The sequence below is a fragment of the Canis lupus genome, chromosome 18 (genome assembly GCF_011100685.1).
Source record: "Canis lupus familiaris isolate Mischka breed German Shepherd chromosome 18, alternate assembly UU_Cfam_GSD_1.0, whole genome shotgun sequence".
NCBI classification, from domain to species: Eukaryota; Metazoa; Chordata; class Mammalia; order Carnivora; family Canidae; genus Canis; species Canis lupus.
This window is the reverse complement of record NC_049239.1, coordinates 17,004,134-17,027,035: the sequence shown is the minus strand read 5'-3', so window position 1 is coordinate 17,027,035 and position 22,902 is coordinate 17,004,134. Positions and strand designations below refer to the sequence as shown.

General features: G+C 38.1%; 1 protein-coding gene across 1 annotated transcript in view; it reads right to left on the bottom strand.

Moving 5' to 3' along the window:
* RELN (reelin) overlaps positions 1 to 22,902 on the bottom strand; it is a 481,015-nt gene that overhangs the window by 9,175 nt on the left and 448,938 nt on the right. The window contains 12 exon segments of the mRNA XM_038562771.1: positions 1,560 to 1,658; positions 2,309 to 2,506; positions 4,610 to 4,829; positions 7,270 to 7,427; positions 8,168 to 8,329; positions 9,132 to 9,169; positions 9,171 to 9,206; positions 16,009 to 16,184; positions 17,154 to 17,396; positions 18,489 to 18,595; positions 18,744 to 18,919; positions 21,821 to 21,998. Coding sequence (XP_038418699.1) covers positions 1,560 to 1,658; positions 2,309 to 2,506; positions 4,610 to 4,829; positions 7,270 to 7,427; positions 8,168 to 8,329; positions 9,132 to 9,169; positions 9,171 to 9,206; positions 16,009 to 16,184; positions 17,154 to 17,396; positions 18,489 to 18,595; positions 18,744 to 18,919; positions 21,821 to 21,998 — 1,791 coding nt within the window.

Here is a 22,902-nt window from a genome sequence, read left to right as displayed (position 1 = left end):
CTGCCTTCTTTTGAGGACTGTCAAGCTTTGAAGTTTCCATAGGAGTTGGTAATGCTTTGTCAGGCACAGGAAGCCCCATTAATGTAAACTGACTCGGCAAGACACTTGAAAGATAAAAAGTGTTTATCGACTCTAAATCTGAGTCTCAACCAGTTTATTAGAATCACCTGAGGTGCCTTTAAAAAAGACTGACACTCAGGTCCCACTGCAGATCAGTTTAAATCAAATCATCTGTAGGGATGCTCCTTCCAAAACCTTCTAAGTGATTCTGATGTTCAATCAGACTGGGAAGCGCTGCTCTGAAGGGGAAGTAGTTAGGGCAGAAAGGTTCTAGGGGTGGTTTTTGGTCTATTTCGACATCTCTCTCTGGCCTTACTATGTATATATGTATATGTATTCGTTTTAGAGCCCAGGTGATTCTATTCACCTGGAATAGTGTATTCTAAGGAAATGAATATCTAAGTAAACCATCAGCCTCATATATAGATCCAAATAGTTTGGACTGTTATTTTAAACCTTGACTTCGTCTTGTGGGGGCAGAGCCCAGCAAGTTGTCCAAAGCAGCAGAGCGCACAGTGGGGGCTTGTGTAGGGACCAGGTTGCTCTTGGATTTGGAGGTTGATATGGATGCCATGCAAGCAGGTGCCTCAGTGAAAACTAAGACGAGGGCTAACTCAAGACTGAAAAATTCAGCTCATGGCTATGATTGAAAGAAAACAAATCTGGTAGTTTTCCTACCAATTAATCATTTAAGTTTGCTTTCAAAATGCCTGAAATCAGCCAAAGGGCTGATTTCATTTTTGATTTGGTAAACAGAATGAACGTTTGAACCTATCTACCGAGAAGATTCGCCTCTCCTTGCCAACCACTTGGAGCCATCAGTCCGAACCCGTCGAGACATAAGCATTCCAGTTCTACAGGGACTAGATCGTTAGAGAAAAAGCAAGTCATCTCTCTGCGGAACAGTCAACCCGGCGAGGTGAGAGTGGTGCCAACTTTATTACATGGGAGAAACCATGGGGGAACACCCTCAACCTGCTAGGTGCTGGGACTGGTTGGGGGGAATCTGAAACCACAAACTCCATGCTCTAGTTGCAATCGAGTCATTAAACCAAAGAATGCCTCAGGCACCTGGGGCTCAGACAGGTGTTTGTAACGGGGCGTACTAAAGCTAGAAATACTCTGTACCCCGGCCAGTAGGGATCCGTTCTCTTTTAAGGACGTCATGCCATTTTATAAGGCAACCTGGATGTGGCAAAGACACAGTTTCCCATTTACCTTGAGACTTCCGTTTCATCCAATTTAACTAACATGGTCAAATCCACAGGTAAATCTTTTGCTTATTGAAGTTTTCTAAGGCATATTAAATGGCTTTTGGGACTTTGCTATCTCAGGTTGGCTTGAGCTACAGATTGCAGCTGCCAAAGAGTGTAGGGCAAAGTCTCATGGGAGCTTCTCATCAAGAACAGTTGTTACTGAATTAAGGAGCATGCCATATCAAAAGAATTTCAAACCTTCCTGAAATGGACAGGGGATGCTACTATGTATCAGATACTCACAGGACGACCTCCACATGGTCCAAAGCCCATTGATCATGACCTGTTCCATTGTGGCGTGGTTGCCACCAGCGCAATAAAACTCCTTTCATCCGTGCCTCCCTGGGTCACAGAAGGACAAAGAGGTTATGTGCTAGAAAACAAAACTTTCTGGCATGCTATTTCCAGACTTCAAAGAGCATAGGACAATTCCAATCAACAAAACTTAAGGTATGGAATTCAGATTTGCCTAGGCGACAGTGCTCTCTAAGGAGCATTACATTTTATTGGCTACTCAAGGACTTGTCATACCTTTCTATCTCCCTCCCTGCTTTCCCTCGCTCCAGCAGGACCTGGAGAGCACAGCATTCGGTCAACATACACACCGTGCCCTCCGTGTGACAGGCGCTGTGCTAGAAGCTGGGAGTAGGATACTAAACACAAGTGACATAGTTGCCTATCCTCGGAAAACTTTCAAATGAGTGCATCTAGAAAATCAGACATGTTCTTTTCTTAAGGACTAGACATATCGGTTAGAGAAAGGGAGAGATGCCCAAAGTGCTTCTGCATGGAGTTGTTCCGGTCTGTTCCCTCCTGCACCCACTCCTGGCCCAACAGAACACTGCCACACAACTTGGGAGAGCTGGCTTAGTCGTGCTCCTGCCCGCCCCTACTTTTGCGTTATTGCTCCAGTAACCTCACACTTCCAGCTCCATCTCTATGATTCTAAGGGAGCACGGGTGACACCCTGCCTTTCCGTTCAGGCCACTTACAGGGGGACGTTGTAAGACACCCTCTGAGCCTGCGTGAAGTCCTTGGGCTGGTGCTGCGCGATGACGTGCCAGGTGATCCCGTTGTTGACGCTGTACTGCAGCAGCACTGCCTTGTCTACAGCGTGCGGGCCACTCATGTCACTGTTGCAACTGTCCGTCTGTGACGTGCTTCCAATTTGCAAAACAAACATGATTTTGCTGAAAATACAGGGAAATGAGTGTTAGGTAGTTATTAAAAGAATTGTATCTTCTAAGTTTTTTCCTTACCTTTCCTGATCCTAAGGTCCATAATTTTTGATGTCAGAGACTAGAAACAGAAGTCTTATAACCAAATCATGTTAACAAAAAAATGTATTTGGGATATCTGGGTGGCTCACTGGTTGAGCCTCTGCCCAAATTTAGCTCAGGTCGTGATCCTGGGGTTCTGAGATCGAGTCCTGCATCAGGCTCCCTGCAGGGAGCCGTGGCTCTGCCTTTCTCATTTATAAATAAATAAAATCCTTAAAAAATGTGTTTATATTAACCTTCACCTTATACATATGAGAAATAATCTCAGAAAACTGAGTTTCTACACAAAGAAAACAATTTTGACTTTCAAGGACCCGTGTTCTTGTCTTGTTAGAGTTTCACCTGATATACCTTCTGTTCTCTGGAAGGTAATACGGGCCAAACAGGCATGAGGACATAGGACAAAGTATAAAGCCACAGTATTTTTTATTACATACTTTTTTTTTTTTAACAAATACCTTCAAGTTGAACAGCATGTGCACAAGGATAAATCATCATGGCTATTTTAGGAGAGGATGTCTGGAGATCAGAGCAGAGGGAATACCGAGTTGGATATGCAGGCTCTGGACCATGTCTGCTATTCTGTTTGAAGTGTCTTTTTGCTCTTCACAGGCATCCTTGCCCTTAGAAGATACAGCTTTTAAACATATGAAATCTATCCTAATGGGAGTCCTAGTGCTTAATAGAGCAGTCCCATTTATGGAAGCTGGTGAAATAAAGCAGTAGACTTAGAACTTGTAAATGCCTAAATTAACTTAAAACAAACTTGCTTGCACAACATGGTGAGCAATTGTTAATTGACAGCTGGTTGTAGCTGTCTATGGGGTCAAGGAAAACATCAAGCTGTTCCCAGATTAAGTCCATCCTTTTGGTAGGAAAAAACAGGACGGGTGAGCACAGCTTTTGGCACCTCCATAGTTACCATATAGGACTTAATTGTATTTTCATTGTTTATTATACTAAAAGGCTGTAAACTTGCCTTTCTGCCTCTGAAAATACATCACTAATAGTTTCCAAAGTCAAACGCCTTAAGTAAATGTCTACATTTATGTTAACCAAGCATCTAATTGTCAAGTATACTTGAAGTTACTGAACATTGGCACTCATCAGTGAATACTTTAGTCCAGGACTTTGCAATCTTTATAAAGTCTTGGAATATATATATATATATATATATATATATATATATATATATACACACACACATATATATGTGTATATGTATATATATATATTATAGTTACACAGGCAAAAAAGTCATGTTTGCATTGGATGAGATGGGAGAGCTGTGAAGAGCAGGTGCAGAAGGAAATCCACCCTTCCTGGGGTCCCTTTTTCTCTTTCACTTCCCTGGTCTATTTGCACAGTCTCTGTCCACTCTATTCTGCATTAATAAGCATCTCCTAGAGCATATGAATTTTATTTATTTATTTATTTTTGAGCATATGAATTTTAAAAGTTCTTATCCATCCATCCATCTATTGATCTTCCATTCTGTTTACTGTAACTACATATGCTAAATATAGGTATCTGTTTGCCTGACTACAAACCTACTTCACATGTACATTTATATTCACATACTTGCAAAGAGTCAACATTAAATTATCTATATTTATCTACAGCCAATTTAATTTTTTTTGTTATTTTTTCAACTTTATTGAGACACAATTGACACAAAACATTGTGTAGGTTTAAGGTATACATCATGTTGATTTGATCTGCTGCTGATTTTTTCCATTTGGCCATTTCTCTTGGTTTATGCCTGTATCACCACCACTCAGCCAGCGTACGTGAAGAAAAACAAGGTAATTCTACAATAAATTTAGGCACAGTATAATTCTGAGTCATGAAAACAAACAATGTTTCTTCATACCAAATTCAAGCAGCATTTAGGTCTCCCCTGTTTCATGACACACAGGCCATGAAGTTCATGGTTATATTTAACAGACCGCAGAAAGTGACCGGTCTCATGACCAATGCCAGGTCTGAACTACAACACAGGAGTTTTGTTACCTTGCTCGAGTGAGATCCAGAGGCTTGGTGGCCGCCTGCCTTATCTGACAGCCATTAAAATAGAGGGAGTCTCCATGGGCATAGGGTGCCAGCTGCCCACAGCCACTTCCTATTACCCCGCCTTGAATGGTCTCCCAGTTTGCTTCTGTGACTCTTGCTGACTCAAAATTATCTTTAATATAACTGGGAAGATCATGACTGAAAACAGAGCAATCATCACCTAGAGGGAAGGGAATAATTGCAAAAGTTAGCTAGGAGAAGCAGAATCATTAAAGATGCAAGTATTTGATTTTAGGTTTAATCTATCCTTGTTACTATAACAATGACAACGTACTAAGCAGATGCAGACTCCCAGAAATAAATGTTTCTCTGGTATTTTAGCAATTATTGGCTTACGTTCTTGAAAAAAAAATCCCATAATCTTTGAATCAGTGTGTACTATGTGTGTAGGTGCTAATGTGCTTAGTGCTCACGTAAATCTATTGCTTAAATACCATAGCATCTGGCTGGGCCCGCATGTTTAGCAATGATGGGACTTCATGGAGAGCTCTCACCCTGGCATGGGAGGCCCACAGAATTTCTTTCTCTCTAGCATGATCTGTAGCAGAATATAGGATAAATCATGTTCTTGTTCTTCTCCCAGCTGTATACTTGATTCTTGAGAGCAGAGTCTGCATTTTTTCATTGTTGGATTCTACAGCACCTAACACAACACTTAGCGCATATAAGATATGCAATAACAAGGGGAGATAAATAAATGAACAGTGAACAGGCTGGCAAGATGAGACCACTGAGCTGAAATACTGGCATTTTAGACAGAGCATCAGCAAATGTGTATGTGTTTGCATTTGCCCTTGATTTGAACAGCACAACTTCTCTAAACATCTATAATAGTTCTAGATCAAAGGGTTATAGTTCTGTTGTATTAGGGGAGAGGGCAGATTCCAGACACCTGGAACACCTCGTGAGACGTCTAATGTGTTCATTTGCCTAAAGTTCAAATGCTTCAGCTAACACATGGACAGATCCAGCTGGTCTCAGAGATAATGAGATCAGAGGAAGGGATGATGGTTAAGTCATTTCTGGCATGAGAGATGTTCAGCCGTCTATATTAATTGCACTCGTTTCATTTGGAGGCCAGGAAATAGCATCAACTGAGAAATCTAAATATATTCTACTCCAAAAGTTAAATCTGTGGATTTTTACGTTGTAAAAACTTCTCCCTGGGGGATGTTGTAGAATTCTGCTCCTCTTCGGATAAATCTCTCAGTTATGAGAGACAGCAAAGTTGACTGCAAAGAACAACCGAGTAAAGGTCTTCTTTCTGATATTGACTAGCTGTGTCATCTTAGGCAAGTCACTTAAGTTCCCTGAGTCTCAGTTTCTTTACCTGTGAAGTGGGAATAATTATATTAACCATAGCTAACTTATGGGGACATCATAAGTACTGAATGACTGTGCTGAATAAATTGTGGACACTGTGGAAATAGTAAAGTATGAGGCAATGTAAGAATTCATTCAAAAAAGATTTACTGAGCGCTGCAACATGCCAAGTGTTAGGCTCTGGGGATATAATGGTAATTATGTGGACTTTGTTACAACAGAAACCCCTTAGAAACATTGTGCCAAAGGAAAACAGGCTGCAGGCCTTCTATCAGGCCAATGGAGCAATCTCCTATGATGTCAGGAGTTGAGAAGATACTCCATCCCAAATCATATACTCAGCTTCTACAAGCATAAACAGAATATATATATATATATTTCTTTTTTGAGTCATGGGTGTGTGTGTGTGTGTGTGTGTGTGTGTGTGTGTGAGTGACAAAATGACCTGGAAAACAATATCTTGAATCGTCAGCTATGTCTTCGGAGGTCAGTGGCACTGCTATTGGAGAGACCGAGAAAGAAGGAATATTGGCAGAGTATCCAGGGATGGACAGCTAGGCCAGGAAGGAGAGAGGCCCAGAAATGAAAATGAAGTGTGGGGGATTGGGGCAGGGAGTTATGTGGAGGATGGGGAATGCGAAGTGATATAGAATTCTGCATTTTATTTTATTTTAAAAAAGATTTTATTGATTGATAGAGAAAGTGCATGAGCAGGGGGAGGGCAGAAAGAGAGGGAGAGAGAGAATCTTAAGCTGCATGTGGAGCCTGATGTGGGGCTTGTTTTCATGATCCTGAAATCATGACCTGAGCCAAAATCAAGAGTCAGCTGTCTAACTGACTGAGCCACCCAGGTGCCCTAGAATGCTGCTTTTTAAAAAATACTTCAAGGAACATGGCAGAGGGGCAGCCTGGGTGGCTCAGTGGTTTAGCACCGCCTTCAGCCCAGGGCCTGACCCTGGAGACCCAGGATCGAGTCCTGCATCGGGCTCCCTGCATGGAGCCTGCTTCTCCCTCTGCCTGTGCCTCTCTCTCTCTCTCTCTTTCTCTGTCTTTCATGAATAAATAAATAAAATTAAAAAAAAAAGAGGAACATGGCAGAAAATTATCCTTGCTGCTTCATTCCAGAGATAAATAACTGTGTAATCAGAGTGTGTCATCCATCTCAAATCACTCAGGTCTGGAGTTTTTCTTTCTTTCCTAGTGGCCTTTGTATACATGTTGAAATGAGGAGAACCTTGTGGTCTTCTATATTAAAAATGACAGTCTGGGCTTCAGACCTTGGAAACTCTCATCACAGATGCAGACGGCGCCAGTGGTGCAGTATCCGTGCCCACTGCAGAGCTTGGGGCAAGCCTCTCCGATGTACACATGGTCAATCGCCCAGCTCTGCTTCTCAGTTTCTTCTCCCTTCTGGATCCAGCGGAACTGTGTTGCACTGAAAGTCCCAGAGAGAGCAGAAGGGATTCAATAGGCTGTTATTTCCCATGGCTGTGTCCAGCCCTAGGAATGGGGACTGTTTCTGAAAAAAGGACTTCCCCAGGCTTCTCCTTAAAGTGCCTAAGTAGAGATGAATGAACTTGTACCACTCAGACTCTGGAAATATATCCCAAAGTGCCACTCTGGAAGCTTCTATCTTCCCTGAGTTTTATTGAATTTCCTATTCTATTCCATAATAAATTTGTGTCCATGTTTCTTATAGAGGTATATCATTTTCTGAATCTTTGAGTAAAGTGAATGCTGCTCTAGGAGGATTGTACTCTACTATGTTTATCCGGTGGCTCTGTGTAACCAAACCAACCCTGCACACTCCAGAGGTTATCTGTATAGGGGATGAGCATACAGCTTTTGGGAATCACAGAGCACTGGAGCAGATAGGGTGCCAACTCCAGGTCTTTGAATGTCTGGGATTTGGGGCCTGTGATTTGAGTTTGGCATGTGCTGTGGTATTTCATCAAAGGCAAATCTGAGATGTGCAGCATTTCCACAAAAGATCCTATATCACTTATTTTTTTTTTCTTGGGACATGCAATTGGCATTTGGGGCATGGGTTGGTAAAAGGAGGGGGGGTACTACAGCTGTAATGAATTCTCTGGCCTTAGTTGTTTCAGCTCACTGCATGAGCTCTGTAGAGTCTGCCAGATAATTCCACAAAGTTTACCTTAGTATGCAATTTACCTGGAGGAGACATGGTCAGGCAGCTGAATGGTGATTCTCTTCCAGCTTGAGCTGTTGACAGCATTGTAGATGGTGGCTTCATGGAACTGGAAGGGGGAGCAGCCAATGCTGTTTGAAGAGGAAGGAAGGCACTGGGTCTGAACGAGCTGCCAGGAATCAGACCTGCAGAAACCACAGAGGCTGTGTTAGACAACTCTTAGGAGAAATAGATGACCTGACTAATGTCAACATAACATTTTGGGGGTGAGTTACACTGATGTATTTTTATGTAAATTTTCTATTTCCTATATATATTTACACAGACAATGAAAATAAAAATTGAAAATAATTTCACACAAGATATACTCTAACTCTTTATAAGCATAAGAATATATTTACAGATAACAGAATAAAATAGTAGCATGCATGGTGCTGCATTCTAGTGGCTTCCTCTTGCTGATATGTTACCAGAAGTATACTTGGAGTCGATTGACAAAATTCTCTGTTTACCCAAACTTAACTCCCCATAGTCCATTTTCAAATGTGGTGGTGGGAGACAGGCTATCAATATCCCAATAAAACAACGGCACTGTGTCAGACTTTTATTATGCTTTAGGACGTGTCTCTGACTGAAGCATATTTAGATCTTTTATTGATTTAAATTCTCATTAAGGTTGGTTGAAAATGAGCAACATGAATAACAAAGAATTCTACTTTGAAGACTAACATAGTTTCTTATTTTAAAAGAAAAAAGATTTTTGGCTTGCAGCCAGCCTAGTATGAAAAGTAATTTCTCTTGGTTTGAAGGAAACATTTGAAAATAAGATATACATGTAAATTTTATATAAATGAAGTTAATACATGTGAAATAAACATAAACTGTACTTTTAATATAAAAGGTTGCTCCTCTGTAGTTGCTTTGAAAATAGACAACTGTTTGAAGTTATATTCAAGTTTGGAAGAATGTAAAAAATTATTTACAAACCTTGCATCCTTAGTGTACTCCAACATTACAGAGTGTAAGGTCACCACAAGAAGTGGCTTCGCAACCCACAACAATCTAAAACAAACATAAACAACAAATATATGTAGGGAAGATTAAATACCTATCATTAATTAGAAATTCCCTCTCTAAATTATCACTCTAAGAAGTAATCAACAAATATTCAGAGAAGCTTTTACAGAGGAGCCTGACAGAGTACCAACAATATATTTTTTTGAATTCTGTTAAAAACCTGCAACTTTGTGTGAGGATGAGAATTGAAATTTAAAAAAGTACTAAGATTTATTTATTTATTCGAGGGAGAGAGAGAAAGAGAGAGAGCACATGTGAGTAGCGGGAGGGGCAGAGGGAGAGAATATTCAAGAAGACTCTGCTGAGCGTGGAACCCAATGTGGGGCTCAATCCCACCACCCATGAGACCACAACCTGAGCCAAACCAAGATTTGGACACTTAACTGACTGAGCCACCCAGGTGCCCCAGTCAATACTTTTTTTTTTTTTTCAAAGGTTATTTATTTATTTATTTATTCATGATAGACACAGAGAGAAAGAGAGAGAGAGAGAGAGAGGGAGAGAGGCAGAGATACAGGCAGAGGGAGAAGCAGGCTCCATGCCAGGAGCCCGACACGAGACTCGATCCTGGGACTCCAGGATCGCACCTTGGGCCAAAGGCAGGCGTCAAACCACTGAGCCACCCAGGGATCCCCAATACTCTTTTTAAAAAAAAAAGGTTTTATTTTTAAATAATTTCTACAACCACCATGGGGCTTGAACTCACAACCCTGAGATCAAGAGTTGCATGTTCCACTGACTGAGCCAACAAGGATGAACATAGCTGCAGAAATCCTCAACAAAATATTAGCAAAGGAATTCAACAATACACTAAAAAAATCATTCACCATAATCAAGTGAGATTTATTCCAGAAATGCAAGGATGGTTCAAAATTTGCAAATCAAATGATACATAACATTAACAAGAGAAATGATAAAAACTTTATGATTATCATAATAAATGCAGAAAAATATTTGACAAAATTCAACATCTGCTCATGATAAAGACTCTCAACAAAGTGGATTTAGAGGAAACATATCTCAACATATTAAAGGCCATATATGAAAAACCCACAGCTAACATCATACTCGATGGTGAAAAACAGAGCTTTCTGTCTAAAATCAGGAACAAGACAAGCATGTCCTCTCTCACCACTTTTACTTAACACAGTATTGGAAGTTCTAGCTGCAACAATCAGACAAGAAAAGGAAATGAAAGGTGTCCAAATTGGAAAGAAAAAGTAAAGCTGCAGCTCTTTGTAGATGACACACTATATATAAGAAAACTCTAAAGACTCCACCAAAAAACTAGTAGTTCTGATAAATGAATTCAGTGAAGATATAGGATACAAAATTAATATATTGCATTTCTCTATGTTAATAACAAAGTAGCAGAAACAGAAATGAAGAAAATAATCCCATTCACAATCATCTCCCCAAAATATCTAGGAGTAAATTTAACCAAGGAGGTAAAAAACCTATACTCTGAAAACTGTAAGACATTGATGCATGAAACTGAAGACAGCATAAACAAATGGAAAGATACCATGTTCATGGATTAGAAGAATTAATATTGTTAAAATGTCCATACTACCCAAAACAATCTACAGATTCAATACAATACCAATCAAAATACCAATAGCACTTTTCACAGAACTAGAACAAATAATCCCTAAATATGTATGGAACTATGAAGCACCCCAAATAGCCAAAGCATTCTTGAGAAAAAAAGCACAAAGCTGGAGGTATCACAATTTCAGATTTCAAGATATACTACAAAGCTGTAGTAATCAATACAGTATGATACTGGCACAAAAATAAACATATAAATTGGTGGAACAGGTCAAAGAGCCAAGAAATAAGACCACATTTATATGGTCAACTAACCTATGACAAAGGAGGCAAGAATACACAATGGGGAAAAGATAGTGTCTTCAACAAATGATGTGAAAATTGGACAGCTATGCAAAAGAGTGAAACTGGACTACTTTCATACACCATATACAAAAATAAATTCAAAATGGATTAAAGACCTATATGTAATACTGAATTCTTAAAAAAAAAAAACCCCAAAACATGGGAAGTAATATCTTGGACATCAACCTTAAAAACATATTTATGGATATGTCTCCTCAGGCAAGGGAAAAGACAAAAATAAATTATTGAGACTACACCAAAATAAAAAGCTTTTGCACAATGAAGGAAACCATCAGCAAAGCAAAAAGGCAACCTACTGAATGAGAGAAAATATTTGCAAATGATGTATCTTATAAGGGATTAATACTCAAGATATATAAAGAACTTATGCAATCAAAACCAAAAAAATATAATAAAATAAAAACGAAACCAAACTCTGATTAAAGAATGGGCAGAGAACTTGAACAGACATGTTTCCAAAGAAGACATACAGATGGCCAGTAGACACATAAAAAGATGCTCAATATTACTAATCACCAGGGAAATGCAAATCAAAACCACAGTGAGGTATTACCTCACACAAGTTAGAATGGCTAGTATCAAGAAGATAAGAAATAACAAGTGTTGGAAAGGATGTGGAGAAAAGGGAACTCTTGTGCACAGCTGGGAATGTAAATTGGTGCAGCCACTGTGGAAAACAGTATGGAGGTTCCTCAAAAAATTAAAAATAGAAATACCAAATTATTTAGTAATTCCACTGCTAAGTCTTTATCAAAGAAAAGGAAAACACTAACTCAAAAAGATATATGCACCTCTATGTTTATTGCAGCATTATTTACGACAGCCAAGATATGGAAGTAGCCCAAGTGTCCATGAATAGATGAATGGATAAAGATAAGGGGTATATATACAATGGAATGTCACTTAGGCATAAAAAAAGAATAAGATTTTGCCATTTGTGACAACATGGATGGACCTACTGGTATTATCCTAAGTGAAATAAGTCAGAGGAAGATAAATACCATTTGATTTCACTTACTTGTGTATCTAAAAAATAAAACAAATGAACAAACAGAAATAGACTGATAAATACAGAGAATGAACTGTTGATTGCCAGAGGGGAGGAAGAAGGGGAGAATGGAGGAAATAGGTGAAAATTCTGTAATAACATTGTTAAGGTGACAGATAGTGACTATTCTTATCATGGTGAGCATCGAGCGATGTATATAAGTGTTGAATTGCTACGTCATACACCCGAAACTAATATAACATTTCAATAATAAAAACAAAAAAAGTTAAAAAATCAAGCTTTTAACCTTTGAGAAGATTTTTCTTAAAGAATAAAAGTTTTTTTTTACAGAAATGACCAGGCCCAAATTTTATGTCTCTCTACCTACCTATCTAATTTTAGTATTTCTGGATTTAGCTATTGTTCTCCAGTTTTACTACCTGCCAAATTGACCATTTTGGTAAGACAGTCAGATGCTTCTCCAAACCAAAACACGTTTCATACCAATCAGAGCTCGCTGCAAACAGAATGATACCCATGGCTAAGTAGTAAAACAAACAAAAAAAGTACTATTTCTGTTTACTTAATTAATATAAGAACATATTAATCATGAATTTGGGGAAGATAATTTGGCCAAAAGGAAAGTAACATTTGGAAAATTAATACAAAGAAACTCAAAGTGTCATTGGTTCAAAACATTTTCATTGATATCCTAACTTCATGATGCTACTATTGAATTTCTATTTATAACTAAAAATAGCAATTTTTAATTATTTAATACTCATTCTCAGAGTTTTTTCATTTCCATATGAATAAAAGCTTTCCATGTTATATGCAGTTAAATGTTTGAGTCATTAATAATGCACAAGTGCTGTAAACCTTTGGTGATTTAAATTTAAGTCCTAATCATCTACTTAGTTAACATGTACTATTTTAGTGCTGATACTGGGAAAGGTTATTGCTAAAAGTTTCAGGCCATACACTCATGAATAAAACAACCCTGGCTTCACAGAGAATAAGAAGCATATTCCAATAATGGAAATGGAAATTTAAAAGATATAACTAAAATGCTGTGGTGCTTCATAAGAAGGAGAGATTGTATTTGATTAAATGGATTAGAAAATAACTCCTCAGAAGCGGAAGATGTTATATTCCAACCCCAAGAAAGAAATGATAATTATGTGACATGATAGAGGTGCTATCACTATAATGGCAATCATATTACAAAATACATATGTACCAAATCAACACACTGTACAATTTAAATCTGCACAAAGGGGCAGCCCCGGTGGCGCGGTGGTTTAGCGCCGCCTGCAGCCTGGGGTGTGATCCTGGAAACCTGGGATCGAGTCCCACATCAGGCTTCCTGTGGGGGGCGTGCTTCTCCCTCTGCCTGTGTCTCTGCCTCTCTCTCTCTCTGTCTCTATGAATAAATAAACAACAACAAAAAAATCTGCACAAAGTTATATGTCAAATATACTCCACTTAAAAAAAAGAATTCATCAAGTAGGGTGCATGTGAGCTGCCTCTAGAGAATGGGAAGAGTCTGAGAGGTGGAGATAGGAGAAACATGCTTAGTTAGAAATAGTGTGAGCAAAGACACATATGTGGGAAGGCACTGTGGCATGTCTACAGCAGAGCATGTGGTATGTTTTGGTCCAGGTGTAGAATGTGTAGACTATTGGGAGAGGAGGTGAGAGAGATTAGTTGAGTTTGGTAGACCATGAACTGTAGTCTGTGGCTTTTGACTTTAATTTGATAGGCAACAGGGAGCCATTAAAGGTTTATGAGCAATGGAATGATGTGCTCAGAGCTGTGCTCTATAAAGATCAGTCTGACTGCATTGTTGAAGACAAGTGGGAGCAGAAAGAAAGACTAGTAACTGGACTACTGATTTAATGAGGGCCAGATTGCAAGGTGGTATTAGTGCAAACAGAGAAGATGGGATGGGTGAGAGGCACACTGGAAATTAGAATCAAAAGGCTGTAGTCACTGATTAGATGTGAAAAGTGAAAAATCGAAGACTACTTCAACCTTTAAAGCTGATGAACAGGTCAAAGGTAGTGTCATCGATAGAAACAGGAGCATCAGAAAGAGGAGCTTGTAAGGAGAGGGAAGATATGAAGTTCACCGTTTGATGTGGTGAATTGAGATGCTGGTACGATGAAGGCAGACAAATGTACACAGAAAGATAAATGTATTGAATTAATTGTTGGTGAGCCAGTCAAGATTGGAAAGGCAGATCTGGGAGCTGGTCTTAAAGACAGACCAGAAGCCAAAGGATGGATGGAATTCCCAATGGTGAGAGTATCTAAGAGAGAAGAGAGCAGAGAAGTACTGCAAAATGCTGACATTTAGGGCGTTGCAGGGAGAAGAAGGGCCTTTAAAAAGGAGGCAGAAGAAGATTCCAAGGAGGTAAGAGGAGAACTGGCAGAGAACCCAGAGCCAAGGGGCAAGAGCATAGCACCAGCTGGAGAGGGCGAAGACAAGGGTTCAGTGGTACAGATCAGAAAGGAAAGGTAAGAAATGGGTGAAATTTAGAAAGTCTGTGGTGACTTGCAACATGCAGTTTTGGTGATACTTTAAGTATTACATTTTTGGGGAAAAACTTTGTTCTTTTTTTTTTTTTTAATGACTTGGCTAGAGAAGAAAATGTCCATCTCTTCAGTTCTGGGTTGACAGAGGCAGCTAGACAGGAGGCTCCAATCAACTCAATCAAATATGATGACTTTGATAGTGGCCCAGTGTGGGCCTGCCAGAGGGAAAAATCTTAAAGGAGGTGACTTGGAATTAGGGGTGGTGTAACACCGGATATGATCTTAAGCATCCTTCATGCAACTAAGTTAAGGACAGTCCTAGGGAGTGGTAGCATTTGGGGAGATTGCCTCACCCTGTAGTCTCTGAAGGAAGGTTTAACATAAAGCTGAGCAAACAGTAAATACCCCTAACACCTCCCTTTTTTTTGGAAAAGATCTGAACTTTTAAATCTTGCAAAACTGAAGCTCTATACCCATTAGACAGCAGCTCCCCATTTTTCTCCCCTCCTAGCTGTGAATACATTTTTATCTCTCCTAGAAAGGATTCTTACTATTAACCATCATTGCAGGACATCTTTTTAAAACCTTTAAATAAATATTTATAAATAAACAACCAACGTTTGTCTTTAAAATGATCTAATAACAAAGTATATTATTTCTGTAATGCCCTTTTTTTAAAAGAAAGTGTTTTATCATGAGAAAGACATCAAGTGATATTGCTTTATCTTTCTCCTGATTATCTGACTATTAATGATCTCCTATGGCTTCCCTTTTACCCTCCTGTATGAATAAAATATGCATGTGAAAGATCTGAGAGTTCTTTTAAATGTGAGGATTTGGAGGAATTCCAACTGGGCTACTGTACATGTTTGTGTTTGGAAGTCAGAGGCAAAAAAGAAAATTGAAAGACATGATGGAAAAGGATAGGTAAAGAAGCAAAGTGGCTTGATATATGAAATCAGTGTAGAGTAAGAGAAAGAGGTACGGAAACTGTGGGGAGAGAGAGAAAGAGGGAAAGAAAGAGAAATAGGCAGAGTAGACAGGGGTACCTAGATTAGCTTTTCATTTCCATGGTTTGGGAAACTGAGCTCAAGATTATATATATGAAATACAATAGAGTTACATTTCTTGCTATGTCCCAAAATACGAATTGATTTTATCTGTGCCCAAATAATCCTGTCTGATACAGGCCTTTCCTAAAGATGACTTCTTTTATTCATAAGGTAAAGTGTCATTAATGAATGAAATCAATCATACCCTTACAGTTGTTCAAATAAGCATTCTCTCCACCCTCTAACCCCAAATGTAATACCATATTCTGTTTTGAAGAGCTACTTCCCCTTACTTTAAACTGCATCATATATCCTGGCTGTATAATGAGTTCTCTGGAGGAGAGAGCATTGTGGGTCTTGTCCTTCTTTTTATTCGGCCAGTATAGGTGGAAGGATGGATTGCCACAGAATCCTGCTGTCCTCACTGCATTAGGGTAAAAACTCCAATTTTCTTCATGGGAAGTACCTTCTGTTGAGGTAAATTGGAAGCAATATGGCATGTCATTCTTTTGAACTGATTGGTTTACTGTTGAATTACTTAGATGTCTACACTCTGCCTTTTTGCTTACCCTTTAAAATTGATTTTTATTTAACTGGTATAATACATAATTCCAAGATGATCAATCAAATTTAGGAAATATTATTTAAAGCTAGCATAATGAATACCCAACTTTTAAAAAAGTGTAATTACCAGTCTGCTTGACTTGCACCATTACAAAACTTTTGACACACTTTTATTTTATTTTATTTTATTTTTTTATAATAAATTTATTTTTTATTGGTGTTCAATTTGCCAACATACAGAATGACACCCAGTGCTCATCCCGTCAAGTGCCCCCCTCAGTGCCCGTCACCCATTCACCCCCACCCCCCGCCCTCCTCCCCTTCCACCACCCCTAGTTCGTTTCCCAGAGTTAGGAGTCTCTCATGTTCTGTCTCCCTTTCTGATATTTCCCACACACTTCTTCTTCCTTCCCTTATATTCCCTTTCACTATTATTTATATTCCCCAAATGAATGAGAACATATAATGTTTGTCCTTCTCCGATTGACTTATTTCACTCAGCATAATACCCTCCAGTTCCATCCACGATGAAGCAAATGGTGGGTATTTTTGACACACTTTTAAAACAATGCAATGTGTATCTCTGCAGTGCAGAAATTCCTAAAGACACTAAAATTGTTTTGGATGTTGAAATTTCAAATTATACTTAGAGATAGACATCTTATCTTTAACATAATTTATTAAATTCTCAGCTGACATTTCAACAGTTAATTTTGAAGACTTATAAACCCCTGGGTAGAGTAATAGCTAATGCTCATTGAGCAGTGAATATGTGCCAGGTACTCTTCTGAATGCTTTTCACGTAGTAACTCATCTAAAGACATAAGCAGACAAAAGGCTCACAAAAAAGACAGTTGAATGTCTTGTTTCTTACCATCATCAAAAGTATCGACCAGTTGACTAGGATTGATTTCTGCTCCTCCAATCAGTATGTTGTCTAGAGCCCACTGGGCACGCTCTACCCCAGAGACCACAAGTCCATTGCTGATCACAAAAGGCTGCCACCAGCGAAGTCGAGTTGTGTTGGTGAGGGCGTCCTCAGGAAGAAGTATGTAGTCATGTCTAACAGAAATATATTTCTGGTAGTCCATCTCATGAAGCAAAGTCCATGTAATTCCTATAGTAACAAATACACCAACGTAGTAACATATCTGGAAAAAATGCCATAAAGCAACAGTATACTGCAGCTACCTAAGCTTCCCAAAGAAATCTTCAACAAGGAAATGAGAATTGATTTCATTGACTTTAATATAAGTGTTCACCACTGTTTCAAAACCAGGCTAATAGTAATGAGGGGATGGGTAGTTAGAAATATTTGGCCAAGAATAAAGACACTGCAGCAAAAATTATATATTTTCTGCTCTTAAAATTTTGTTCTAGATTGGTATGTGCATTATTTTCGTAAATAATAAGATATATCCATGTTTTGCATGTTTCTGGACAGGAACTCCTAGTAATTCAAAATTTTAGTTTAGCTATTTTAATTCTACGCAATTTTTATTTGATAGAAGTTTCCCTCTTATCAGTTGACAAGACTGTAGGTAGGATATTTAATTACTTAAGGAAATACTTTTGAATACCCTAAAATACTTTAAGTTCATCTATTTTTCTGCTAGTTATTAAAATGATACCTGCTAAACTGTTTTCTAAGAACTTCATGGTATTTTTGGTCTGGTTTTAGCTACTTCAAAATAATGTAACAGAATTTTATTGAAATCTTCTCTGAAAGGGTCATGAATTCAGACTATCTTCTTTCACAGTAAAGTTTTCTTAGAGAGTTATTACATACTTGTTCACATAAAAGCTTTTAAAAATACTTTAAAATGTTTTAAAAATGATCTTACTTGGAAAACCACATAAAATTTATTTCTTAATTGTATCATTTATTGTCAAGTTTCAGTTAAACACACAGATTTTTTTCTTCATTCATTCATTCTTTCTTTCAAGTTTGGAGCTTATATATATATATATTTTTTTTGAGCTTATTTTGTAATGTGATTTTTCTTTTATCCCCTTGTGGGTAGATTCTGTGTAACACACAAGTTGCCTGTATGGAAGTTTAATGTGTTTAAGATCTATAGCTTTTTCTTTGTGACTTTCCCTATTTTCACTGCAAAGTCAGCAAAGCTTTGCAAACATTTTTCTGAGGAGCATTGGATATAAATCGGGAAATCTGCTCTAAGGTGTGGCTTTCACCCCTGAAACGTGCCTCCATCGGTAGAGTAGTCCAACAGCACGCCTTCCTTCCGGCAGATGGGCCGATGGCAGGAGGTCATATTGTTTTCACTCCCGATGCGCCCCCAGTATTGTAGGAATCTGAACACAAGCACATATTATCCATCAGAATTGTTAATTAGAACAAATAGTCTACTCAAGTCCTGGATAACAACTTCTTCCATAAATGTGTTCCTTACTTTGGTGCCAATTTGCTGTGCTGTGATAAAAATAACAAAAAAAGACTTACTTTGCCCCTCTGAGATCCAAATCTTGAGTAATAGCTTGTCTCACAGTGGATCCCCCAAAATAGAGTGCAGTGTCCTCAGCAAGAATCCCACACTCAGTACAAGTACTTCCACCTTCTAAGGACATCCATAAATCAGGCTTGATTTCTTCACTATCAAAGCGTTCCTTCAGGAAAGTCTGGGAAAAAATAAGTGGGACGTGGTTAAAAATAACAATTTCAGATAATGATTACGGAATAGTTTAGACAACACAGGTCATCTTGGTCTTTAAAAAATACAACTTATTTCAAATGTTGTATCTCTACAAAACATCTCTACAACATTCTTTTCCATCATATATTAAGATCATCTAAAGTGATTAAAGAATGTTTAATCATTGGAATTTGAAGTTTAGAAAAAATTTTAAAATAAAACAATTGCAACCCCCCCCCCCCAAAATAAAACAATTGCAAGTTGGCTATTGTAACACTCCTATTTGTGAAGCTACTTAAGCATATATTCTGCTCTAAATATGTATATTTATTTATATTGTGTATAAAAGTACAATTATGATATGAAACATACACAAAAAATGAAAATTTAAATGAATAAGATAGAATAAAACAGATGTTCTAGCACTTTTTTCCCTAATATTTTTCAGTGGATTGTTTTGTTTTTCCCCAGGAGTGTGTGCCCCTCACTCTGGAGACTACTTTAAGCAACCAGGACCCTTTAGCTTCTAGGACAGTGTGAACTTGGAATGTCTGTATGGTCAGGCAGGGACATTTGAAAGCAAAGCTTTTTGTATGAATTCAGAGGAAAATCAACCTTGGAAGTCAGTTTTTACATGTTTATCAGGATGAAGATTCCGGACACTAAGTATTCAAAATATAGAACATTTTCCCTGGGTCTCTAGTTTATCCTTCTAACTAAGAATGACCAACAAACAGGAATAGTCTATTTTCCAAAGAGGGAGATAAATAAAATTCTAGGCTTCATTATGGCTACATTTTATGCAAAATTATTTCATCCCCTCGCATTATAGTAAACATTTTGATTTTTCTATTAATTTTGTCCATAATACATTATTTTGTCCATAATAGTTTTGCACTGTGTTGAGGCATGATTCTTTTGTTTTTTGTTTTTTAAATGGTAGAAATCATATATCATGAAAACAACTTGTTACAGTTGCAAATTGCAGTAACCATATACAGAAAACCTGTACTTTTTCATTTTTTTAGATGAAGTGTCTAGTTGGTATCTTACTGTGTAGTTAAAATGGTTTAAATGGACCCTCTTCAAACACAGAACATAATCATCTCTATAGTCAAGCACATGTAGTCACGTGTCAATCTTACCTTACCTCACTGATTTTAGCAAATAAATGCAATATTTTTTTAGAGTAGGCTCCATGCTCAGCCTGGAGCCCAACACGGCTTGAACTCATGCCCCTGAGATCAAGACCTAAACTGTGATCAAGAGTCGGATGCTTAACCAACTGAGCCACCCAGGCACCTCAGCAAATAAATGCAATTTTAAAAATGGAGATTTACACGTAAGAAACATAAGAGTCAGAAGACATGCACTATTAACCATGTAAAATCTCATTGGAAAGGCGTAATCAGAGTTCATAATATACCTTTATATAATTTCTTATCCAACTGAGGAATACTAATGAAATTTGAATGCTAATGAAAGAAACTAGAGGTGTGCGTGTGTTTTTTTAAAAAGATTTTATTTAATTATTCATGATAGACATAGAGAGAGAGAGAGAGAGGCACAGGCAGAGGGAGAAGCAGGCTCCATGCCGGGAACCCAACATGGACTCGATCTCGGGACTCCAGGATCACACCCTGGGCCAAAGGCAGGCGCCAAACTGCTGAGCCACCCAGGAATCCCCTAGAGGTTTTTTTTTAAAGTTAATTCATTATCTATGGCTCAGTTTCTCATGTTATAATCTCATTTGATAACAAATAGACCAACAGCTTCAGACACAAGTGTTATTGTTCCAATGTTATTTTTTAAAATTTATTAACTCCAAAGTTGTCAGTGTACTATATAAAAAAATGACAGAACAGATTTTGTTTATAGTTTGCCACTTAAATGTTTGATTTCAGCCATTTGTGCTTTTTGTAGCTTAGTCATTTTTCTGTTATTACAGTGATGAATGCACTATATTTGTTCACAGAAATAGAATGCATATATGGCAAATGTGTTGGGCAAGTGTATTTACTTTGCACATTAAATAATGATGTAACAGCTAAAGTTTCCAAGAATGAGCTCTATATTCTTAACACACAACCACAATGTAGCAGTCAGCACCTCAGAACACTGAATTTTCTGAGCAGAAATTCTGGTAATGATAATATGGTGATAATGTTATATGGTGACATAATGGAAACTACACTTATCGTGGTGAGCACTGAGTAATGTATAGAAGTGTCCAATCACTATGTTGCATACCTGAACTAAAATAACACTGTATGCCAATTATAATTCAATAAAAAGTTCAGGAACTGTTTAGTCATTTTTGAAAGCTTGTTTCTTTGTGATAATGAATCTAGGTTATTTGCTTCATAACATCAGCATCTTCCTTCAAAAGTACATCTACTGAAAAAGTGAAGTAAAGAGGACTTAATATTGATTTCAAATTCAGAGTCTGTTTTTAAAAAGCAGAGTATATATGTTCTTTAATCAATACAGTCTGGCTTATTTTATTATTTATTATTATTATTTTTAACAAAGATTTTCTTTATTTATTTGAGAGAGAGTATGAGCCTAGGGGAGGGGCAGAGGGAGAGGGAGAAGGAGAAACAGACTCCTCACTGAGTAATGAGCCAGACGCAGGGCTTGATCCCAGGACCCTGAGATCATGACCTAAGCCAAAGTCAGATGCTTAACTTACTGAGCCACACAGGTGCCCCTGGTTTATTTTTAAACTGAGTAAATTATACCAGACTTGATCCAAATATTTTTGTATCTACGAAACCTAAGACATATTCTTTTGCCAATCCAAAGGATTTATTTACTGGGGCCCCCAAAGAGTGCTGTGATAAAGTAGTAGTGTGAGTAAATGCTTCCTTCGGGGCTTTAACATTACCTTCAGAGTGTGAGTCAAGTAGCAGTTAGGCCCAGAGTATCCCGGATCACAGATGCACTGTTCCTTTAAGCAATCTCCATGGCCCCTACAGTTGTCCACGCATCCAGGGCCCAGGTAGAAATTATCGATTGCCCACTGCACATCTGAGTACTTCTGATAGAACCTTAATCTTACTGGACTGTTGACAACAAAAAAGCAAAGGAGTGAGAACAAAAGTTAACTTTATTCAGGTCCATTTTCCTATGTGTACATTCAGTACTCAAGGGAAAAAAAAAAACATTTAAGACACTCTGGCAGGATGCAATGGATAAATAAAAAATATCTTCTGACCATAATTATCTATTCCTAGTAATGGAAGTTTAAAGCCAGTTTCATTTAAATTTTATGATATGTGAACAAATTTGTAAAACAAAATGAAAATTCAGTGGAATCTCTATTTCAAGCAATAGGAACATTTTCTTTTCTTTTTTAGATTTTATTTATTTATTCATGAGAGACAAAGAGAGAGAGAGGCAGAGACACGGGCAGAGGGAGAATGAGGCTCCCTATGGGGAGCCGGATGCGGGGACTCGATTACAGGACCCCAGGATTACAACCTGAGCCGAAGGCAGACGCTCAACCACTGAGCCACCCAGGTGTCCCAAAAGGAACATTTCAAAACACAAATCTGTAATTATCATAAATGGAGCTGCTTATGAACTGAAGTCCAATGGCTGTGTCACATTTAGACCCATTAACTGCATTTCTGAAATTGCACAGAAGGTGAGCAAATCCTTTGACAGAGACTTGTCAGCACAGCTCTCAGGTGACTGGGAAACAGCAACTCTGAATCCCCAGAGATAATCAATATTCTCAGAACTCTGCTAATTAGAAAACAATTTTGAAAGAGTTTTTTAAAGGGCAATTTCACCGAGATTTTGATTTCATCATTGCTCTTCTCTGTCTTCAGGGGAAAATACAAACCTCATAATTAGCCTTATATAAAAATATGCTGTGCTGTTTTGGTATAAAGAGTTCAAAGTTCATGAAGAAACTTTCTGGGGTGATGTAAATGTTCTGTATCTTGTTTCACGTGGTGCTTA